General features: G+C 38.1%; 1 protein-coding gene across 1 annotated transcript in view; it reads right to left on the bottom strand.

The window, feature by feature from the left end:
• Positions 1-425: 425 nt before the first annotated feature.
• The window catches only part of scfd2 (sec1 family domain containing 2), a 147,303-nt gene continuing 125,628 nt past the window's right edge, over positions 426-22,100 (bottom strand). The window contains exons 6-9 of the mRNA XM_020918874.2: positions 21,037-21,182; positions 13,485-13,619; positions 6,600-6,719; positions 426-2,111 (exon numbers count right to left, since the gene is read on the bottom strand). Coding sequence (XP_020774533.1) covers positions 2,019-2,111; positions 6,600-6,719; positions 13,485-13,619; positions 21,037-21,182 — 494 coding nt within the window. The 3' untranslated portion in view covers positions 426-2,018. The remainder of the gene's footprint in view (positions 2,112-6,599; positions 6,720-13,484; positions 13,620-21,036; positions 21,183-22,100) is intronic.

The following is a 22,100-nucleotide window of genomic DNA, read 5'->3' as shown; positions in this document are numbered from 1 at the left end:
CTACTGTACCGAGCTGATTCACTTATGAGTAGGAAAAAACTATTGAAAGTAGAAACACATGTGGAGTGGGTGGGCGGACTGTTGTGGAGGAGGTGAGAGTGTGCTATCGCTGTGAGCAGACGGTGCGAAACCATTTGTTAATTATTCTGACCTGAGCCCACCACAACTTGATACGGAGAGGGACAAAAGCTGAGACTGCAGTGTGGATTGCGCTGAGCTATAGGGGCTCTCTGTTCACACCTCCTGCACTAATGAATTCACACTTAGCTCCTGGGTTTGGCACCTAGAGGGTCAACGAGGCTAACATCTCAACGTCCTTGGGTTATATGGAGGAAACAAGTGTTATATACATGTGGATTTGAAGACATTTTATTTGACTTATTTACATATTTAATAATAGATTCTTTTACATCTTTACAAGAAAAAGTAAAGCAATACACACTTGCAATTACACCTCTTAGGAATGTTTGTCCGTATCATTATGACAAAGCTTGTTTTGGAATATAGGTCCATGGTATGTTTGACAAGAGAGACCAATGAACAGGGTGCATCTATATCTATATATCCAAAATATTGCTTTGTAAACAGTGTCATACAAGCTAGTTTCTATAATTGAAAAATATTGTAGCGTGTGTTGGCATTTGATAAAAAAACAAAATAAGTAAACCACTGAAAAATATCAAAGTCAATCACAGACTGTATAAAGAAGTGGACTAAGTGAACCCATAGCGTCAAATGAAGCTCACAGAGGCTAACAGTTATGGGGCAAATTTGGAGACGTGCTCTATATTAGGAATAGGAATTAATTTATGGCTAATACAGTGAAATAAAAATACCAGGATCAACCCAAGGACCCCGAATGAGGAGCCTGAAAGCATCAGTTACAGAGAGGGGAGGCAACAGTTTCTCAATACAAACTGAATTGGAGCTGGAGTCGATGGAGGCGGAAGCGCACCCATGCTCACTTCCTATTTGGAACGCAATGACTAGCAGGCTTTTATGTCCATTTATATACAGTCTATGAAGTCAGTAGGAAAAAGGGTTACGCTAGGGATGTAACGATATCCAAATCTCATGGTACGATGTTATCATGATATGCCTCTCACGGTACAATATTTATTGCAATATTCTGGAGAAGCTGATATAATTGTAGATGGGACACTTTTTTGCTTTTAAAATACCTGACAAGGTTTTGGTGTGAATTATTACTGTCATACTCCCAAGTACTGAAGTAAAATACATATCTCTTCATATTGTCAGCACTTAAATGAATCATGGAATATGTAGTTCCTGATGTTTATAAGCTGTTGCGACTATAAAACCATGCATTTAAGGAAAGGAACTTGTAATTCGATATATTATGACAGCCCACAAGATTATTGTGAGACTTGATGATAAGATATCATGATATTTTGGTTATTGTTACATCCCTAGTTTATGCAATTATACCGCAAAATTTATAACTTTTTAACTGTAAAAATACTCTTAGTTAATGAGTCAGAAATTTCCAGATTATACATTTCCCAATCCGAATTTTAGCTATAAATTAGTATCAGTGGGCTACCATTAAAAAGTAAATACCAATCCACCACATCACCTAAGTCAGGGGTCTCCAAACATTTTCCCCGGGTGAGCTACCTTTACAAAATGAAAATTACAGAAAGCTATTTATTTTAGCAATGAAGGAAATAAAGTATACTTAAGAGCCATAGCAACACTTAGATGACAATTAGATAAAACGTAAAACATAAACCATTATTTATTTATGAGTGCACAAAGTCAGACAGCAAAATGATAGATTTACAATAATAATAAAGTTTGTATTCATCACATTTGCGTTATTCAGGACAATATGTGTAATTCAGAAAGCCCTTGGTGAGCTACTTGGAAGGGGGTGGAGAGCTACTGGTAGCTCCTGAGCTACAGGTTGGAGACCCCTGACCTGAGTCAATGGGAACTGGGCCGTTCCATACCATTCCAAATCACATATGTTGTACATTTCTGGGTCATATCTTTCCTCATACTCCAATGTCTGGGGTGAGCCGTCGCGTGGTGAAAAGCAGCTCTGGTATATCTGTCGGTCTGAGAAGCCTAGTGGCCAAAACCAGCACCTGCAACATAAAACAATCCACACATATGAGTGAAGTGGGTCAGTGACACTTTGAAATGAGGCAGACTGTGAGGTCAGAATGACTAATGTGAAAAAATCTACAATCAATGGGGAGCACAAATCACGAGGCTAAGCACGTTGCAAAAGGTGTGAATTCCACCTCATTGCTTTGCCACAGGAAGAATGTTTTCTAAAGTTGGAATTGAATATTTTTTTAATTGTTAATACTTTGAAGCACCTCTGTAAGACACAATAAAAAGAGGCAAAGCAAATTTTTATCAGCGTTACTCCTGGAGGGAGTAAGGAAGGTATGTGGCATGTAGATTTACAGATCTGTTTGCTGTTCGTTTAATCTTAGTTTTTGACCTGGTCTGGTTTTTGTGCTGTATTTTTGGTACCGGCCTCTATGACATGCTTTAGCTCATAGGAGGAACTAAGAATGGGAGCCACATTTCTGGAACTTGGAGTACTCCGTGGATGCACGCAGTTTACTCTTTGAAATCCGGACCATAAATATCTCCCTACACATAATAATTTCTGTTTTACTGTTTTTTCATTCCAATGATGTATTAATGAAAGACTGCTTTATTTGACTGTCGGCCTTTATCAGTGAAATATGGTTTGTATTAGCGTGGAGCCCGTTCTGTTCTTCTGTTGTGTAACTCAGAATCTGTTTTAAGTTTGACAGTGCTCCTCTTTCACTGGGCCACCCTATGGCCACTGGAGACAAGTTTCTTTGTTGCAGTCTGGAAATAATGAACTACAGTGCATTACAAAAGTTCAGAAAGGCTGTGGACAAATTAAGATAAACAGACTGGCACTGCCCCAGTATACAGAAGAAGTGCAAAAATGAGCAGGCTCCTCTGTGGTCTAATTTTAAAAGTGCCCAGACCTTAATCCAAACATCATATAATACTGGTGTGAAAGTTCTTAATGTAAAACTAAAAACAAAAAAAACAAAAAAAGCAAAAATAGAACTGTAATTTTTTTGGTGAGTGACTGAAAAAAATCCCATAAATTGACAAAATCTCAAACAGTTTTAGAGTAACCTTGAACTTTATCAGTATTTCCACTATTAATAACTTAAAGAAAGTGCTGCTATTTTGTGCTGCAAGTTAAGTCTCTCTCCCGCTCTCTAAAAGTATGCATTATATTTGATTCCAACAGGCAATAAATCAGTTTAGAGGAGAAAAAAAAACACATTCACATTACCATTTAATAAAAAAAAAAAAGTATTTTATTGTGTATTATATTATTTTTTGTACATTCACTTGACTTTATTTCAAAAACAAACCACTGCTGTATGCTGTGAGGGTGCATGTGAATTAAACAATGTGAAAAAACATTAAAACATGCATAAGTACTAAATAATGGCCAATGCACACAAATCATGTGTCATCATAAAATCATTTTTGTATTTTTTTAAAATAATGCAAGCGTAAGGGGTTAGGGTTGGAGGTGCTTTAGCACCATTGACGTCTGGGTCCCCTCCTCTGCTCCTCCACTATGGCCTCTCCTTATGGGGTGGTTAGATCGCTTTCACAACAAAACGTCAGGACACACAGCTCCTCTCGTGCTGAGAATAGTTCAGAGGTGCACCTCCTGCACCTTCCTGGACATTTTCTCATTTTCTTCGTAGGTTAGATCTCCACCAACGTCAGTAGAAGTGGTTTAAGTGTCTATCATCATCATCTTCATCATCTCATGGGCTTTACTGGTGTTGGCTCTTGTTTGAGCTGAACAGTGTCTTTCACTGTATTGTTATACAAACATCTTATCTCCTTGTACGCACTAACTTGGTTTTCCAGCTCTTTCTCTTTATTCAGGAGAGAAGCTTTGAGCTCTTTCAACTCCAAGTCTTTTTCATTCGTCTATTCTCTGACTTTTTGGAGTGGGCAAGCTCTTGTTTAAGTTGCACATTTTCCTGTACTTTAGAATTATACAGGTACTGGAGCCCCTTCTGTATTTGCTTGTCCTTCTCCTGAAGAGAATCAATAAGTTTCTGCAACTCCAAGTCTTTTTCGTTCATCTTTTCCAAAACCTCTTTGGAGTCGGCAAGCTCTTGTTTCTGTTGCTTATTTTCCTGGACTTTATAATCATACAGGTACTGGAGCGTTTTATGTGCGGTACGTAGGCCTACGAGTTCTTTGTCCTTCTTCTGAAGAGTATCAGTGAACTGCAACACCTTTTCTTTGCCCATCTTCTCCTCAATCTTGAGCTTGAAGTCTATACCAAAGCTTCTTTGGACCTGATCTGCAAACTGGGTTCTTGTCCACTCCAACTCTTTGTGTAGTGCCCTGACCAGAGCGCTGTCCTCCAGGGGTGGAAGTTCCTGGACCAGAGTAGTCCTGGGGTCTCAAACTCAATTGGACCAACTGAATCAGTGTTGGTCGTGGGCCACATATTATAAGATATAATATTTTCTTATAGGCTACTATTTTCTTATAGGTTACAAGGACACTATATTATTGTATATATAATGCAGTGGCACTCAAGGGGTTAAGAAAAGAATATAGTAGTTAGTAAAAGTAAAATTCAAGATGCATTACAGGCTTTTAAGCAGTATTCTAAACCCAAAAGTGTCTCTGTGTTGTCAATTCAAACAGATTTTCAACCAGAGCACCAGGGTCAATCTCTGCTTCTGCAAAGACACTTTGGAAACAAGTCTGTGTAGAAGCTCTGTCTGCCCCTCTCACTCTGTCCTGCTGTTTGTTTTCTGCCAATGCTGCACGGGCAGCAGGGCAGGGGATGAATTGGCCCTACAGGCACCATTATAGGAACTGTAGTTCAAATTGTCCACTTCTAATAGAAATTAGAAATTGTCTCGTGCGGCACAAGTTTGAGACCCCTGCCTTAGATAATGATCTGCATCTTGTTCAAAATGACTTCACAGAACTAACCTATCACAACAAAATCCCCTCACAAAAACAATGCTATTTTTATGCAACGTGTATGTTGGTAGCCTAAAGCTGGGGTCAGAGTGTGCTAACTATTATATAAGGGTCTTTACTCCCTTTTCCTTATTACACAGATGCAGAGCTTTGATCCTTCACAGCTCTTTCATTGCCCTGGCCGGCTTCTCCAAACCCCTTTATTAAAGCAGCTCACTTGACCAGCCTAGCTCCCTCCTGCTTCTTTGCTTTAACCCTAACGCCGCATGTATCTGCATATTTTACATCCATGTGTCAATTGCGTATGTAATCAGAGCTCTCATTGCACCCAAGCACCCAGAGCATGAGACCGGTAAAACCCAGCGCGCACATGTACTTGCCATAATGACTTCATTGTGTGATCAGATGGTGAGGTCGTCCCTATACACCTGAGGTGCACTCTATGTAGGTCAGTGTTTATGTGAGAGGATCAAACCAGATGCCTCGCCACTCAACTGAAGGTCTCAGCCCCATCTGTGGACCTGGCCTTGTCTGGAAGTCAGTGCAATTTAGTTGAAAGGATTTGGGTCAATGATCCATTTGTTACATTGGAAACATTTCTATAGCAGAGTAAAAGCTTGGATGAAAGTAAATATTTTATAAATATTTGGTGTCAGCTTTGTTATGCACTATTTAAGGCAAGATATAAAATCCTTTATTTTTCACGCAATGCAGAATATTTCAAGTGCAAAAAGGCTGACACTAAACATATTCTTGTCCTGACCTTACAAGTTTTCACAAGATTACATGAGACTTTTTATTCACTTTTCTGTTAGTTACAAGCAAATTCCAGCAGAGATCTAGGTCACAATCTTATCCATTATCCACAATTGTGAATGGTGACAATGAGCCTTAAAACGCTGGTTGGAATCTATCTTTATACAGTGTAGCACATGAAATGAATGCATGAATCAATTTAAGTAACATTGTGCAGTAAGTTACAGTGCTGAATATACAACTAAACTAAGTAAAGTAAAGGGTGTTGCAGAACCAGGTACATTTAACTTCAGTATGACAGCAAGTTTGTGAATACTTAATTATTATCTTGGATTAGTTTTCTAATGCCATGCCTTTCACTGGCAATTTGTTACAACTTGCTGCTAATAACTATAGCTCAAAATAAACATACTAGCCAACAAGCAATCAACCTGATTCATCAGCTGGTTTCACTTCGTTTCATTTTGTAGAAACTGTCTGACCTCGCAGCATTATAATTTGTTCGCTCGACGGTAAGCAGGTACTTTTTTTCATTTAACCAATCACTGCTATTTGGTAGTCATGTATGCAATGCGCTGCTAACAGGGCTAACTGATATATTAATGTTTTTCCCAAATCCCGTAGGAAGAAGGGCAATAACGTCTTTCCCCTTGATGAAATTCTGGATTTAAATCCTCAATCTCGGGAATCGTTGACAAAACAGCCCTGGTTTTTTATACTTCATGACGTTTACAGGCTCTGTATGGAACAGTATCACCAGAATGCAGGCATTCTGTTTACAAACACTTGAAGAGTGCATAGTAGTACTCATTACCTGTCTCTCTCAGACTTGTAATACTCACTTGTGTGGCAGGTTTGTGGGTGGAGACAACCTCTTTGATGAGGCGGAGCTCTGAGGGGGTGACTCCTCCCACCAGGAACAAGAACATCACTGGATTGTCTCTTGGATGAGGACGATTCACCTGCAAAACAGATATTGATTTGACATATTTATATGTAAAATGTTAGTTTGATCCCAATGTCACTAATGTCCATATAATGTTCATATGGTTCATACAATGTACATCATTAATAATAAACTTTATTTTGAGCAATGCAAACACCGGTAACTGAACAAATGCAAGGTAGATTGATTCGATGCAATACTCTGGAACATTCCAGGCACAGTAACAACATCTCCATGGTGACAGGCAGGTGGGAGACCCTCCACCTAAAAAGTTACACACTGCACTATTTTCTTAGGCCCTGCACAGAAACTGTTGCAATTTGGGCTATATAAATTGAGTGAATGAAAAGTCATAATTCAGCCATTTTCTATCTTCTATTCTGGCCCCTGGCCTTTCCCTGACTCACAGTGCGGCTGGACTCCTCTCTTCCCTCATCCATAACGGTCCTGCATTACCACAGCTTACAGCATCTTTGCCACACAACAAACCTCCTGGTGGTGCAACACGTGGACTCACAACACTACCAACAGGTGTAAACCCAAAACCACTCCTCTTCTGTCCTTTTCACTGTCCCCTCACCTGCCTACCCCCATACATGGCTCCTATCAAACACATGCAATTTAAGCAGCGGGGCGAGCTCTTTGGCACGATTGGTCAGTGGGGAGGGTAATAGGTTGTGTGTTATTGGCTGCCACATATGAAGACGGTGAATCTCAAAGCAGCAGGGGGCGGTACAGAGGTGAGAGTGGCTGTACACGTGAGCCCAGAGAGGAAAGCATGGCGAATGCGACTCAACGTGTGTTTGTTGTGGTGTATTAATAAAGTATAAAGTGGTGTGCCGTGGAGCATGTGAGAAACCATGGGAAAGACGAGGAGGAGGGTCTGAGGAGGGACTGGATGTGTTGATTGGACTGTGATGAGTGGGAAATGGCAAGATGCTATCTGATATCCAGGCAGAGAAAGCAAGACTCCTACCTGGCAAGTTATTTTTAGACATGCAAAAATAGTTGGCATTTCATTTTTAGAAGAGACCGTGGGACTGATTTTGATGTTTTGCATAAATTAGGTGAACAAAAGGTTGGCTAAATTTAACATGCGAAAATTATGAGGCTTGTCAGCGGCATTGAAAGCCACGTTTGATGAAACAAAATATCAACAAAAGGAATAAAAGAGCTATTCATAAGTCGGACAGAACACATAAAACCAAAACAATAAGGGAGTACACCTTGAGTAAACAGTCAAACAAGTGTAAAACAGTTAAAAGGCTAAAAAAAAAAGAAAAGAAAAAGGCTTTTTTTTAAACAAACAACTAACAAAATGTACCAAGCAATGTCATGTCAAACTCTTTTTATACTTGTTTGGAAGGATGAAAATATGCTAGTCCGATGATTCACAGCATTTGAATAGATCCTTGTTGCTTCTGTGTTTACACATAATAATCTAGCATAGGTTTGTTTTGCAGTGCTTTTGAGTGCACCAATATGAGTGTACATGAGAAAATTGAAAGTACGATTTAGCACAAAGGGACATAGTCTAGTCTGCTATCCTTTTGATCATATGGGAGCTTGTGTGCAAGCTACAATTATAGGAAAAAATACTGTGGAAAGAAATAGGACAACTTTCAGAGGGCTTTGCATGCACTGAGTTTTGGGTTTTGTCTACGTCAGTGATGGAAATATGAAGTGCTAATTGAGGTATATAGTCAGATGTGTCAGCAGTGGTTAGGGGGTATGGGATTTAGTGGGTTGGAAAATCCTGACCTTAATCCTACATAGACTAGAAATATTGTAAAGAAGAAAAAAATAAGCATCGGTATGTTAAGGGAACATATACGTGTCAAAAATCATGGAGACTGGAGGGACGCACGATAAAGGAATGTGCTAAAATTCATCAAAATTATGTGGATCACTGATAAGGGAAGATGAACAGGCCACACTGGAGCCTTCGGGGCTGGATTCACATACTTGGATTACACAAGTTTTCACTAGTTTCCCAGTACCCGTTTTTGTAAATTGGCATCATAGATTATATAAAGCAGTGGATTAAGTTAATGTGACGTCACCTATAGCGTTCAGCTCCAGTCAAATGAAGCTCGTGCAGTAGTAGTAGTTATGCGGCAAATTTAGAGCCAAGTTCCATATTAGGAACAGCAATTTATTTATGGACAAAATAGCAAAATACAAACACCAGGATCATGTAGAGCGGGTTAATAAGACCAAAATGTTACAGAGAGAGGGGTGACAATTTTTCAAAGTTTTGTCAAACTGTTTTGCACAAATGAATTAAAATGCAACCTGAGAGGTCAAATGAATTTTAAAAAACAACTCTCAAAAGCATGTGTGTTACCAAACGTGGAGTATGGAAGAGTTTAGATGACCATATCAAAGCTTGTACTAATTTGGTACACTTCAAAAAACAATATAAAAATACCTAGAAGACTAGATATATTGTTTTCACAAGTAAACCACGACTATTAACAAAACACATGCTTTTTTTTAACATTACCTTTTATTTCGATACGATCATAAACAATACATTTTGTGCCTTCTTTATCATTATTATTAGTTTGTACAAACATAAAATAAAATTGTTTAAAAATGAAGATAAGAACTAAAGAGTGATGATTTAAAAAGCTAAAAAAAAAAAAAAAACACTGTAGAAACCTTAAAAAAAAAAAAAAGTATAAAGTGTTATGTTTTTAAAGATATAGAGCTCTAGAATGAACGAATTATGCATTAAATTTTGTTTGTTTTAAATTATAATTTGTCTCTTATATATACAGTAAGTCATAGGTGAAATTGTAAATGCAAACTTGCTGCTCATACGCTGCTTTTCTTTCTTTGAATTTGGTCATTGTTTAAAAGGGTTAGGAGTTAGTACATAGGCATAAGTACTTTTTACTTCAGCCTAAACACTTTCGGTCATGATCCATGGCGTTGTAGTCTATGTTTTTTTTTTTGTAGTGCTGCAAAATGACTGAATAAAACTGCTGCTATACTATAATGTACTGTCAAATGGAATCAGAGTCGATGCATATTTCCTATTTGGAACGTGGCGACTAGCAGGTTGGCCATGACCATTTATAAATAGTCAGTGGTTGGCATACAGCTCGTCATTGCTTTGGTGAATTTTTATACCAGATGCCCTTTCTGTGACTTTCTTTCTGTTGAAATGAAATGGAAGCTATGTATACAACAACCACATGCAATGAATGAGGTTTGCCCCAGTTATCCTCCAGTTGTTGGGCAACCACTTTACTCATTATGCCGCTGTAAGCACTTGAAATAAATGAGAATGTATTGTGTTCTGTCCGTGCTTGGGACATTCTTAGTGAGTAAATCTATAAACAAAAATAGTTTCACAAATATCTAAGCACATTTTTTCGCTGCAAGGAAAAACAGTTTGTTCTATGTCAATGTGCTGCCTGTAATATGTCACAATACAAGTGCTACTAAATCCACTCAGGGATGAATAATCCTTCGGAAATTGCTATAAAAATACTCCATTTGCATCTTTCTGTCTCCACTAGGCCCTCATTGTATCAATTTTAACTGAAAGCAGATCGTGTCTTGAATTAGTCTATCTGTGTATAGCTCCTACCAAATTTAGAACAATGTGAAGACAAAGTAGGTCATATTGATGAAACAAAGTAGAGTTCACAAACTTTGGAGGACGTTGTATATGCACAGATAATGACAGAGGCGTCGCAAGTGTAGCCATGTTAGGTTTAAGTCATCCTGGGATTTTTGAATGTATACAGTCTATATCTACACAATGGCTTTGATGTCTTCTCTATTTATCATATCAGATCATGTGCAGCCCAAGTGGTACATCTAATGTAAAATCTACCCTTTCAGATCTCCAGAACTGTGATCAATCCTGCGTGCAAAAAATAAAGATTAAGCTCCAGATAAATGCTCTTGACAATGATGCTGTTGCTCAAAATCTAGGGAGGTTTAAGGTTTATCTTTATTGTCCCTGTAGAGAAATTTGTTCTCTGCACTTGACCCAACTTTCCAGTGACTGTCAAAGCCTGAGGAGCAGCCTCATGAGCTAAGGCTACAACAGATGTGGAGTTTACCATGGCACTGTATTGTACATCACATGAGCAGTTCTTAATATCTACTCAAAGGTTGATGGTTTGTTTCCAAAGTGTCTTTGCAGAAGTAAAGATTGATCCTGGTGCTCTGGTTGAAAATCTGTATGAATTGAACTTTAGGATTTAGGATATAGCTTAAAAGCCTGTAATAAATCGTGAGTATTTTTTATTAACTAGCATATTATTTTCTTAACCCCAAGTAGCTAGGCTTGGTAAGGATTACCATACTTAAACTGGAGGAGGGCTTCCCATGCACTGCAGTCGCTTATTGCATAGCCCCAGCGTCAGTGAAAGATGGGTCAAATGCACAATACAATTTTCACTATGGGGACAATAAAGTAGTTTACCTCTTAACGTTAACCTAAACCTTTTTACGTGTGAATTCGCATGTAGGCCAAAAACTGGAGCAGAGTCTGTGGGTTTAAAAATAGCTTTTGTATTTGGGAGTGTACCGGGCTGGCGCTCCTCTGGCATGTGCAGGTTTATGGGATGTCTGAGCTGGAAGTTTGTAAAGCCAAGATCTTTTTTTCGCGTGCAAAAAGAGGACGTGATTATACAACAGGGCCACCCCTCCCTTCTGGGTCAGCAGCAGAGTAAGCAAGCCCAGATGTGGAGGAATAACAAACTGTATCACAATCTGTAGAGGATATACATTACCTACGTATACATATTGTCTTCTAACCATAGCTGTGATTTCACTGCTCAGCCAGCTCTAATCTGCCACTTTTTAAAAAGTCCTATTTTAAGCACAGTTGAGACTTGTGAGGTTTGAGCCAAGTTAGAATGTTGTTACTTCAACAAAAACATACCTGGAGTTGTGTTTTATTTCATTCACACATGTTTTAAGCATTTATTATTAGTCTGTGTACATCTCCAAAACTCAAAAGTATCTGTTCCACCTTGTGATGTCATGATGCAGTCGTTTTCAAGTTAATAGCTACCTTTTACCTTTGTTCATTAGAGATTGTCAATTCCGGGGCTGAAATCATCCAAATTATTTTTGTGAAGGTGTATGGAGTTTAAAAAGAGTGGAGCACTTCCTGTATTACCCCATGAAATCACAAGGTGGAAAGAAGTCAGCCTAACTGAGCCTTTTTGTGATGAGGAAACGAGATTATAACACAGATCAGAAAAAGCGTAATAAGAGCCCCTTGATGCACAAATCTCATTAGTACAAAAGACTGGGGAAGTGGTGTAGTGACTCTGCAAAGACTACACCACACAATGCCCTAAGTGGAGTAGCGGACAGAAGCACCTCATTTTCACATAAAAAGGCTGTTACGTGTTTAAAACGGAGGCATTCGTGGCAAATAGGAAGTGACCAAGGTATTTTCTCTTCCTTCCATTACACAGTGTCTGGACATTGACGCAAGTCTCACTGCAGTTTTAGAGCCTTTCACTTACTAGAGCTTAGCCATGGTTCAGCTGGAGATCATAAAACCACATTCCCCATGGTTGTAATATTTTAACTTAACTGCTACTATTACAATTGACTACAGGCAAATATCAGACCATCTTATTGACAATCTCTGTGACTGGGATATAACTGAATAATTCTCTCTTTAAAAATGTGAAGATTCTGCTCATTAATGTCTTATCACTATAGTTACCTCTTAAGAAGTAGTTTCCTCAATAACTTTTTCCTTTTCCTTGAGATTTTTCTTGGACCAATACCTGTACTTTTACGTCTAGTTATATTACTGTACTTTTTGCTCCGCCCACCTCTTCCGACTGTCACTTTGGATGATTTTAAATGGTTTTGCGGTAGTAATGCTGGTGAGCTGTAAAGCAGTAATGAGTCACAATTGTCATTAGGTAAGAGAAGGGTAATTAGCTCTGAATGCCAACCACACCATTGTTTCCACTCTCGAAATAACTCCCAATGGTCCTAATGCATTTTCAGTAATTATAGGCTGCTATTACCTGCAGTCAACGTGCTGCTAACACACATCACATAACATTTTAGTTTTGACATGTAGTTTTGTAGTTTGAGGCTTCTGAGTCAAAACATGTTGCTATTAATGCTTAATATACACAGAGAAGAATATAACTAGTCATTAGGCAAAATACCTACCATTTTTTTTTACCCATTTATATACTTCTAATTGGGTTTCAATTCTACGCAAATGATACTTTGAGGACAATAACTCAGTGAAAGCACACAGCACTACTTTACATATTCGGGTTGATATAATATACCCTTTGAGGTCTAATGTCCAGTATGTTGGAACAAGCACATGAACATCCAGTGTGTGTCCGCTTGAGGCTCATTATCATGGAAATAAGTTAATGGCCTCTCATGTGGTTCATCGTGCATGTTTTGGGTCATTGATGCGAGGTGTATGTGAACAAGACTGACCCAAAAGTAAAGAAAACCTAAAGTACATCTAGTGCGCTTTGGAGTTGGTCCACAGAGAACACACCTTTAACTGTTAATGAGCAGACTTTCTGTGATTAATGCACATGAACGAAAACAAGTCAGAACCTTGATATCTCATCTCAAGTTCCAGAGGACCACATGAATGCAGCCCCATAAGTGAATGTCTTTTTTTTCCGTGTAAAATCATGTCATTACCATAGTTAGTATTATATTGCATCACCATTCTTTAAGTTGGAGAAATACACTATTCCAATATAATTCATAGTAACAGACATACTATTTTGTAAGTACATAGACCCACCTTCATGAACATACTAAATCCAGTCTTGAGCAGGTCTGTGAGGCCCCCGGACATGTGCTCGATGTCTGGACACTCAGGTCGGTCTGGATGGAAGACTTCCTCCAGGATCTGCTTCAAGAATGGACGATAACTGGCCTAAAAAACACATAAAGGACAGACTGATTTTCAACAAAAACTTGGCTATAATCTGTCTGGATGAATAATAATGCTAGAGAGTGGCCTTGTTTAGCCTTTTGTTGTTTGTCTAAATGTGGGCAGGTGTGTGAGACTGGGACTATAAACAGATCCAAGCAAATGTGATTTCTGAGTCACTGGAAGAGCACTGTGGAGAATGGACAAATATAACATGTGACTTGACTGAAAACTTCACCTCCTCCAAAACATTCCTAACAAGTGATGTTAATGAGGTTATGTGCTGGAGGTGTAAACTCTCAGCCGAAAACATGATGATGAGTAGTATAAAAATAATAGTTTACAATTGAACAACAAGAGCCTACCTGTGTTATGTAATTGGCTTGGAACTTGTGGTGGCAGTGGTGATAATGGTTTAGCATTTAAAGTTTATGCCCGCCAACCAAAAGACTGATGGGTGGGTAATGTGTCTGACCTGTGCTTTCTGTTGTTGTGTCACTGGGCAAGACACTTCAAACACCTTGTCTCTCTTTGGAGGTAGTGTGAGTGATTGGCGGATGCTAAAATTTCAGAAATTTTGCCATAATAATTAGTGTATGTGAATCCAGTTGTTCTATTTAAAGTAAAATAATATATAAGACCTCAAAATCATTAGAACCAACTACCATATTTATCTTGTAAAACATATAATTAAGTAATTTTCTTATATTTGTAGACATTCAACATCATAATAGAACATAACCTTGTCACCATAACATGCATTATCAGTCATTCTTACGTGACACAGTTTTTAATAAGATCTTACTGAGTGGAAAACCTTGAGTCATACATTTATATCCCCCAGCAATGAGCAAAGAAGACTCAAGACAAGAATTCAACACAGATTTTTTCCAATGGGAGTTAAGTTTGCTATCTCTGTGGACAATAAACGCCAGATAAGAGTTGGCAGAGTTTGTGAGTCCTTAGAGACTCAAGGCCAAAAATAGAAGAACTGGAGTCTGTTTATAGGTTCTGATTAAAGAGATAATCAAGGTCTAGCAGCTAAATCTGGACGGCATACTTTCACTTTTAGCTGCGTGAAGAAAGTTAAAAAAATAGTTTAGCGTGATGTAGAATTAGTAACTGCTTTATTAAGACAGCTTTGGTATTCGGTGTTATCCCCATTTTTGGTCTTGTTCATGGTTATAACTTTTAACCCAACAGATAAGCATCACAATTATCAATAATCACAACTATCTCTGGGTCAGTAAGCACATTCATGAACACTAATAAATCTATCACAGGTTAAAAATGACATATACCCATTAAAATTCCAAACTGTGGCAAATTAATGAGAGAAGGAAAGAAATTAGGCTCTCACTTAGGTAGAAAATATTTTAAAAGCAGGACACATTAAAAACACCATCATGTGCCGGCTTGCACTTTCTTCAAGATGATATGAAAAATTTATTGTTTTGGACAAATTTTTTTGGGGGGGAAAAACAATCCTCTATTCTGTCTTGTTTGATTGAAAATGTGAGGTCTTTATGAAACTTCAACAAATACATTAGGATACCTTAATGTGGAACATGCAGCAGCATAGGTGGGACCAAGTCATTGTTTTGCAAGTCTCAAGTAACTCTCAAGTCTTTGACCGCAAGTCCAAGTCAAGTCCCAAGTCAAATACATGCAAGTCCAAGTCGAGTCTCGAGTCACTGGCCCATAAGTCCGAGTAAAGTCCAAGTCATCTGGTTTGAGCTTTTCAAGTCAAGTATTTTCAAGTCTTTAAACCAAAGTACCAAATATAATATAGCTTAGATTTTTGCTACTTATATGACTTAAAGTAAACTAAATAGTCATAGTATATTTATATATGAGTATTTATAGAGTAAGAGTTGTACAAATGAACAAAAATGTTCCTTTTTAAATGTACTGACGATATCTTAGTGTAAATCATTACTTATGCTTATTGCTTATCAAGTCACAGGCCTCAAGTCCGAGTAAAGTCCCAAGTCATTGAACTTCAAGTCCAAGTCGAGTTCCAAGTCTTAGTCCATTTTATCAAGTCCATTCTCAAATCGTAAAACTAGTGACTCAAGTCTGACTTGAGTCCAAGTCAGGACTTTCAAGTCCCCACATCTGTGCAGCACTAACTCTCCATTCATTAACTCCATTCAGACAAGCAGGTTGGGGACCCTCCAACAGAAAAGTTTCATAGTGTACCTTTATTAACTATTTCCTAATCAGCAGCAGGATAAGTTATACTTATTTCTTAGTTATTTGTAAAGCGTAGAAATTATACAACAATGTATACAGTTTTGGTAACGCCACCCACACCGGAAGCATGTTGTTTTGTTATGTGACTGCATTAGGACTGAATAACTCACTCACTCCCATTATATGCCCCGTTTATTACTGCTGTAAATAGACACACCTCTGGATAAACAATGACAAATACAAGTCAATGTTCCCAGGTGTCTCAGCCCACAGTGGCTCTAAATATGGACCAGAAGCAGCAACAGGGGCAGCAGAGTGTGTCGGCGCGTTAACAGGGGACACTCCTACACGAGTCCATGAAAGGACACAGCAGTACAGGGGGAATCCACTTCTGTCCTGCTCGTAACATACACCAGGCATCTCTATATAAACAACAGAGACAGTCACTTCTCAGGGCCTGTAAAATGGAGTTAAACAAATTAATGACTCACAGAAAATTGGTCAAAATAACACGCACACTTAATAAATAATGCAAAAGGTCTAAACACTAAATCCTACCTACGATAACACAGCTTTTTTAACAGCGCTTATCCAATTCAGGCTAAAAGCAATGCTATTAAAAACAACACCCACATGGTAAAAAACATTAAAATCAGTCATTTGATAATGCCAGAGATGCATTAACAAAAACACAACCAGGAGATATAAATGAAATTCGGGTACACAAAACTACTTGTACAGATACATTTTTTTGTACAGAAAAATAAAACACGAATGAAAATACATTCTTGCGTCACATTTGGTTTCCAGTTCGAGCAAAAATAGATGAAAAGATAGCAGTCCTGAAAACTGGTAACATACTTTCAAATGACTTTCTTCTCTTCCTGTCCCGTAAATGTCTGAAATACAAATTTACATGCAGCTATGTACTAGAACTAGTCGACTCACTGGAGAAGTTCTTACATGATGTCATGGAAATGTGGCACTAAAACTTTTGACACTCAAAAGGTTAATGAAAGTGGAGGAAAGATGAGTGAGAAATAAATACAAATAAAAAAGAAGAAAACTTAATAAATGAATATTATTTAATTTAGGTTAGTTTCTGCCCTGCTCTATTAGTTTCTTTTTGCAAAGACATTCCCGTCTTTTGCAGAATGAGCTCCTCTATAGTCCAGAGCTCATTCTGCAAAAGACACTTAAAGCTGTGCTCCCACAGCGAAAGATACAAGACTATGTTCATACCATACATTCATACCATACTCCATGCAACTGTACAACTCCTCATCCTTATGTAATATACAGTATGTGATGTCAATGAGACCATTCTCCTTTATGCACTCAATTTCCTTACCCCACCTCCTGCATATAGTATATACATTTGAACATATTGTATTTTATTTGAACTGAAACACAGAATTTGTACCATTAAACTTTTTTTCTCCCATCTTTTGCTAATGTAATAACTATTAGAATTGTATTACCTTATTTGCTCTTTGTTTTTATATCATATTTGACTTTGTCATCTAAAAGTAAAAGCTTATTTTGAGTTTATCCACCAAAACATAAAAAATCTTTTGTATCATCATCATATTTTCTACAGGGGTAAAGAATGCTTTGTACACTCCACAATGTAGGTCTTTAGGAATAAAAACCCATAAGTTTATTTTAAACAAATCAATAATCAAATTTTTTTTTTCACATTTCCAACACATCCTAGCATAACAATGGTTCCGTTATGCAATGCAAGATCTTCTTTTGAGAAGAAAAGAGACTTGTCCGCTTTTACGCAAACAATAAATCGCTGAGGAGAATGGACTACTTCAGTTTGTGACAGTGATTTACACAGAATACACTTTAGACATGAGCGCAAAAACATCCCGTCTCTGACTGAACATAGTCTGCCGGTTGCCTAGTCAACTCTGAGAAAACAGGGCACAAGGAATGGGCTAGGACTAAGAGCATATTTTCATAGATGGACAATATTTAGATAAGCAAGATAGCTAGCAAGAAGATAAGCAAGGGTGGGTGACATGCCACAGAGAATCCTAGATCACAATTTCAATTTCAATCACAATTCGCAGTAGGTTGCTTGTATTTAAGAAGAAGCTACTATCTCCACCTGTCATATATTATCACAGGGATCCAATGACTATTCATGCAAAATACGTCAAATCCTCCAACTAAGACAGTCCTGACCAAGCCTAGCTCAAGATCTGACAGAATGGGTCAAATGCAGGGAACAAATTGCAGCTCTTCTGCAAATAATAGTTACATGTGCATTTTTGTGTGTTTATGCAAGTTGTGTTTGGCTGGAAAATCAAGGGCACAGCTATTTGTCAGTCCTATATGTTATGATTATGTAAGTTGCAAACTCTGCACTTGACCACAGTGTACCAATGTTTACATGTTTATGTCAGAACTGTTCTGTTCAGAACTGTAGCATTGGGACAAGGACAAGTGTTTCTTATAGTTCATCTTATGTAACAGTCATGTTCCGTACATACAATAGTTTTAGGTAACGTCTACCACACTCACACACACTGAAGATTTATTACAAGTGTCATATGTACACTGGAGTGCTAATAGACACCTGAAAATGATGCCTGGAGAGGAACGCCAAGTCAAGTTTAACTGGATGAGATTCTATAGAAAAGATTACATGACTTGACAGTGTCTTTTGAGTGTCATATTTGAGAACCCTGCAGTAGTGATGGGTGATGCCACATTTTTTTGGAATTTATACCAATACTGAGTCCTTGTGGAGTCTTTTTTATTACACCAATACTGAATACTGGTGGAGAGTGTAATCAGATAGAATGGAGATACATTTATAAAAAATACATGCCAAAATGACAAAAATACAAAAAAGTATAAGAAATGACAAAGATGGTCTTGATTTGGTCTTGATGAGCTGTGGTCTCGGTCTTGTCTTGGTCTCAACCTTTAAAAGTCTCAGTCGACCCTCAGAGGTCTTAGTCTTGCCCTGGTCTCGAGATCCTGTGGACTTGGACAAGTCTTGATTTCGGTTAGTGAGCGCTTGTCTTCAACTATTAGATGTGCCAACAAAGTGGCCTAAAACGTTATAATTTTTCTTTATTCATTTATGCAAAAATGGTTCTTTAATTAATGAGAATCCATCCTAGGCACTGTTTAAAAGAAACTCAAGTAAATGCAGAGAAACTAAATAAAAAATAAAAAACATGCTTGAGGACATGTACAAATGAAAGAGCATTCCTCTTGGTAACATAATACTCACTTAATACATGTGGTACCTGTGCAGAGAACATTGTATATGAGGTGAATAGTGGCATTTCTGTGCAGCTGTGGTTACATGTGACAAAGACGCGCGCAGCTCCTGTGTGTCATCAATTATGGCTTCAATAAACACCTCAGACCCAATAATGGAGAAAGCCTGAGTCCTATTCACTATTCACTCAACAGACACAATGTGATTACTTCAAATGTGGGTACATGAGGTGTACAAATGTTCTTAAACGTGCTGTACTCCTTGGAAAGTGCAACATGGTCAATTATGAAGGTGGTACAGAACATTTCAAGATTTCATAATAAAATGTAAGATCAATTTTCTGCACACATAAAAACAGCATACAGTTTCTTTCTGCTCAGGCCACAGCAAACTGTATCAGCAGGTGAAAAAAGAAAGTAATAAAAAAGCAGTGAAGTAAAAACCACAAGACAATAATAATCTGGCAATACTATTTAGATGTTCATTAAAGCTACCATATGACTGACCCGGCCCTATGGTGGTCTCACATATCACCACTAGATGGCATCTGTGTTACTGCTGTCAGACAGTGTGCCAGCTATAGCCTAACAGAAGAACATCAGAAAGTTCCTAGGCACAATGCCCGAACAAAGGTCAGGTCAGGGGAGGGGGGAACAGGTTTCATATCTGCAATCTACTGGTGAAAAAAAACAAAACAACTTACAGATGGTAGCTTTAAAGGCACTGGACCTGATTTTTACTAACACAACAAGTTCATTTTAAATGGTTTGCAGTGGTCCAGAGTCGTCTCGCACTTACCCTATGCTTTATGACAGTAAAACTAACAACAACTAGCAAGCTAATGTGCCTTTCCTGATTATCAGACAATAAAACACTTTCTCATTAGAGGCACAGAGCATGCAGCAGACATATTTGGACCTTAAGAGTGTAGGAAAAATAAATAAAGAATGTATTAACTTTATTATAACAGAGCATTTAATATCTGTTGTTCAAATTGTGTTTAATGTCAGGTATTGACATTACCATTATTATTGCTTTAGATTGTGTTGAAATATTTATCATTGTGGATAAAAAAAATAAATAAAAAATTATGTAACAGCGAAATGCACATGTGTGAGCCTCACATTTAAGTGTTTGAAGTTGAAAAAGAGAAGGATGCTTGGTGGAGAGTGGCTGCACAGTGGGTGTTAAAGCATCATGCTGGGAACACCAAAACATTTCTGACCACCCTAAACACCCCAAATATACCCCCAGTTTCCTCCTCCTTCATGACCTGTTATCTTCATCATTCAGGTAGGGACTAGGACTGAAAGTACTATTCTGTGTAGTGCAGAAGTCCACAAGCCGAGATGTCAATGCAAAGAGAAATAGTTAGAGCCATGAGATGCAAAGCCATCATTTACCACAACGGGCTTAAGATGATTATTTGAATTCATGAAGCACGAAATTGAGGAGATGGTTGGAAAGATGGTAATAGCACAAGAATAGATTAGAAGGTAACATAGCGTCTGTTATGTAATACTTGAAACGAATGTCTGAAAACGTGAAATGTTTGATGCAGGAGAACAGACTGTCACTGACATGGTTTTGACTCCCAGATACAAATACTGAAATCGAGTTTTTGAGCTTTTGAACTCCAAGCACAGAGTTAAATAGAGTTATACAGAGTTATATAATCCTACAACTGGACACAATTTACAATGTGCTCTCTCAAACTTCTCTTGCTTTCTATGACTTGCAAGGATGACAAGGCCAAAGGTTGTGGTGTACAAGAACAGCTCAGTATGTTCCCCATTCCCAAGTATTTTATAGCTTAAAATCAACCAAGAAAGAAAGTAAGACTAAAAACAGTATTTGTGGTTGTTTTTCATTGGATTTTAACCCTTCATATTTCTCTTCTCACTCTTGTCACAGATGTTATGATGCTCCTTACATTGCAAAATGGCTCATTTCAAAGTGTAAACAGTGTTGTTGTACCTGGTGAACTCCGTCACTCGCAGTGTAGATGGAGCGCAGCTGCTTCAGGTGGTCCCGACTGTGGCTCAGACCCCTCAGAGTGTCAAACATCTGCTCCACCACAGAGTGAGTGTGTGTCATGGTCAGTTCCTCTGGGCTCGAGCAACCTGGACACACAAATATAATACACATTTAGTTTTGAAACCAGTATAATTTTAGCAATCAACAAGTTTAATTGTCATAGTTTAATAGTTCACTTGGTAACCACATATTATTATTATTATTATTATTATTATTATTATTATTATTATTATTATTATTTACAATACTACTACTACTACTAATAATAATACCACCATAGATGTGTAATGTCTACAAGATTGACAAGCCTCTCAAAGTGCTACACTGAAGTCGTCATTCATTCCTGGGGTAGACTGACAGAAGCAAGGCTGCTAATACACCATTGTACAAAGTATTCTGGGAAAGTTTATGACGCAGTTTCTGTGATTATGAGCTATATGTAAATAAAATGGAATAGTATTTTTATCAGAAGGACAGAAAGACGTCATATGAAGAATTTAGCCAGTTGGAAACTAAATAGGTTTAAGCAGGTGTAGCAGGGCAGTTAGTGTTTTTTATGAAGGCTGGCCTAGTGAAAATGTGACATAACAAAGGCAAAGAAATGCAAAAAGCCCAATTAAACAAAAGAAACGCAACACGTGCAGAAAGCATACAGTCTGTGTCATCACAAAACGCCATAAGGTTCAACCTGTAGCAATCTGCGGGCCATTTTCTCAGCATGGTGCTCACTGAACCAATTACACAGGCAAAATGTGGCCACTCCGGGACAAAGGGGCTATTATTTGGGGGTAAAATAGTGCAGTGTACTGAAAAGCTGAGGTAGTGTGAGAGCCAGAGGAGTGATAGTAAAATGAACCAGATCACAGCAGGTTTAAGTACGCAGCAGGACAATGGAGGAAAAATAGATCGAACGGCACATGGGTATTAGTCAGGAATGTAGCACTGTGTGAGTCTATGGAGGTCAGGTCTGCAGACAGACACATGCACTATACAAGGGCTGCACA

Source organism: Boleophthalmus pectinirostris, unplaced genomic scaffold (genome assembly GCF_026225935.1).
Source record: "Boleophthalmus pectinirostris isolate CB_2022bp ecotype Guang Dong unplaced genomic scaffold, ASM2622593v1 HiC_scaffold_7, whole genome shotgun sequence".
NCBI lineage: Eukaryota > Metazoa > Chordata > Actinopteri > Gobiiformes > Gobiidae > Boleophthalmus > Boleophthalmus pectinirostris.
Note: the sequence above shows the minus strand (reverse complement) of the source record. Positions and strands in the feature narration are given on the sequence as shown.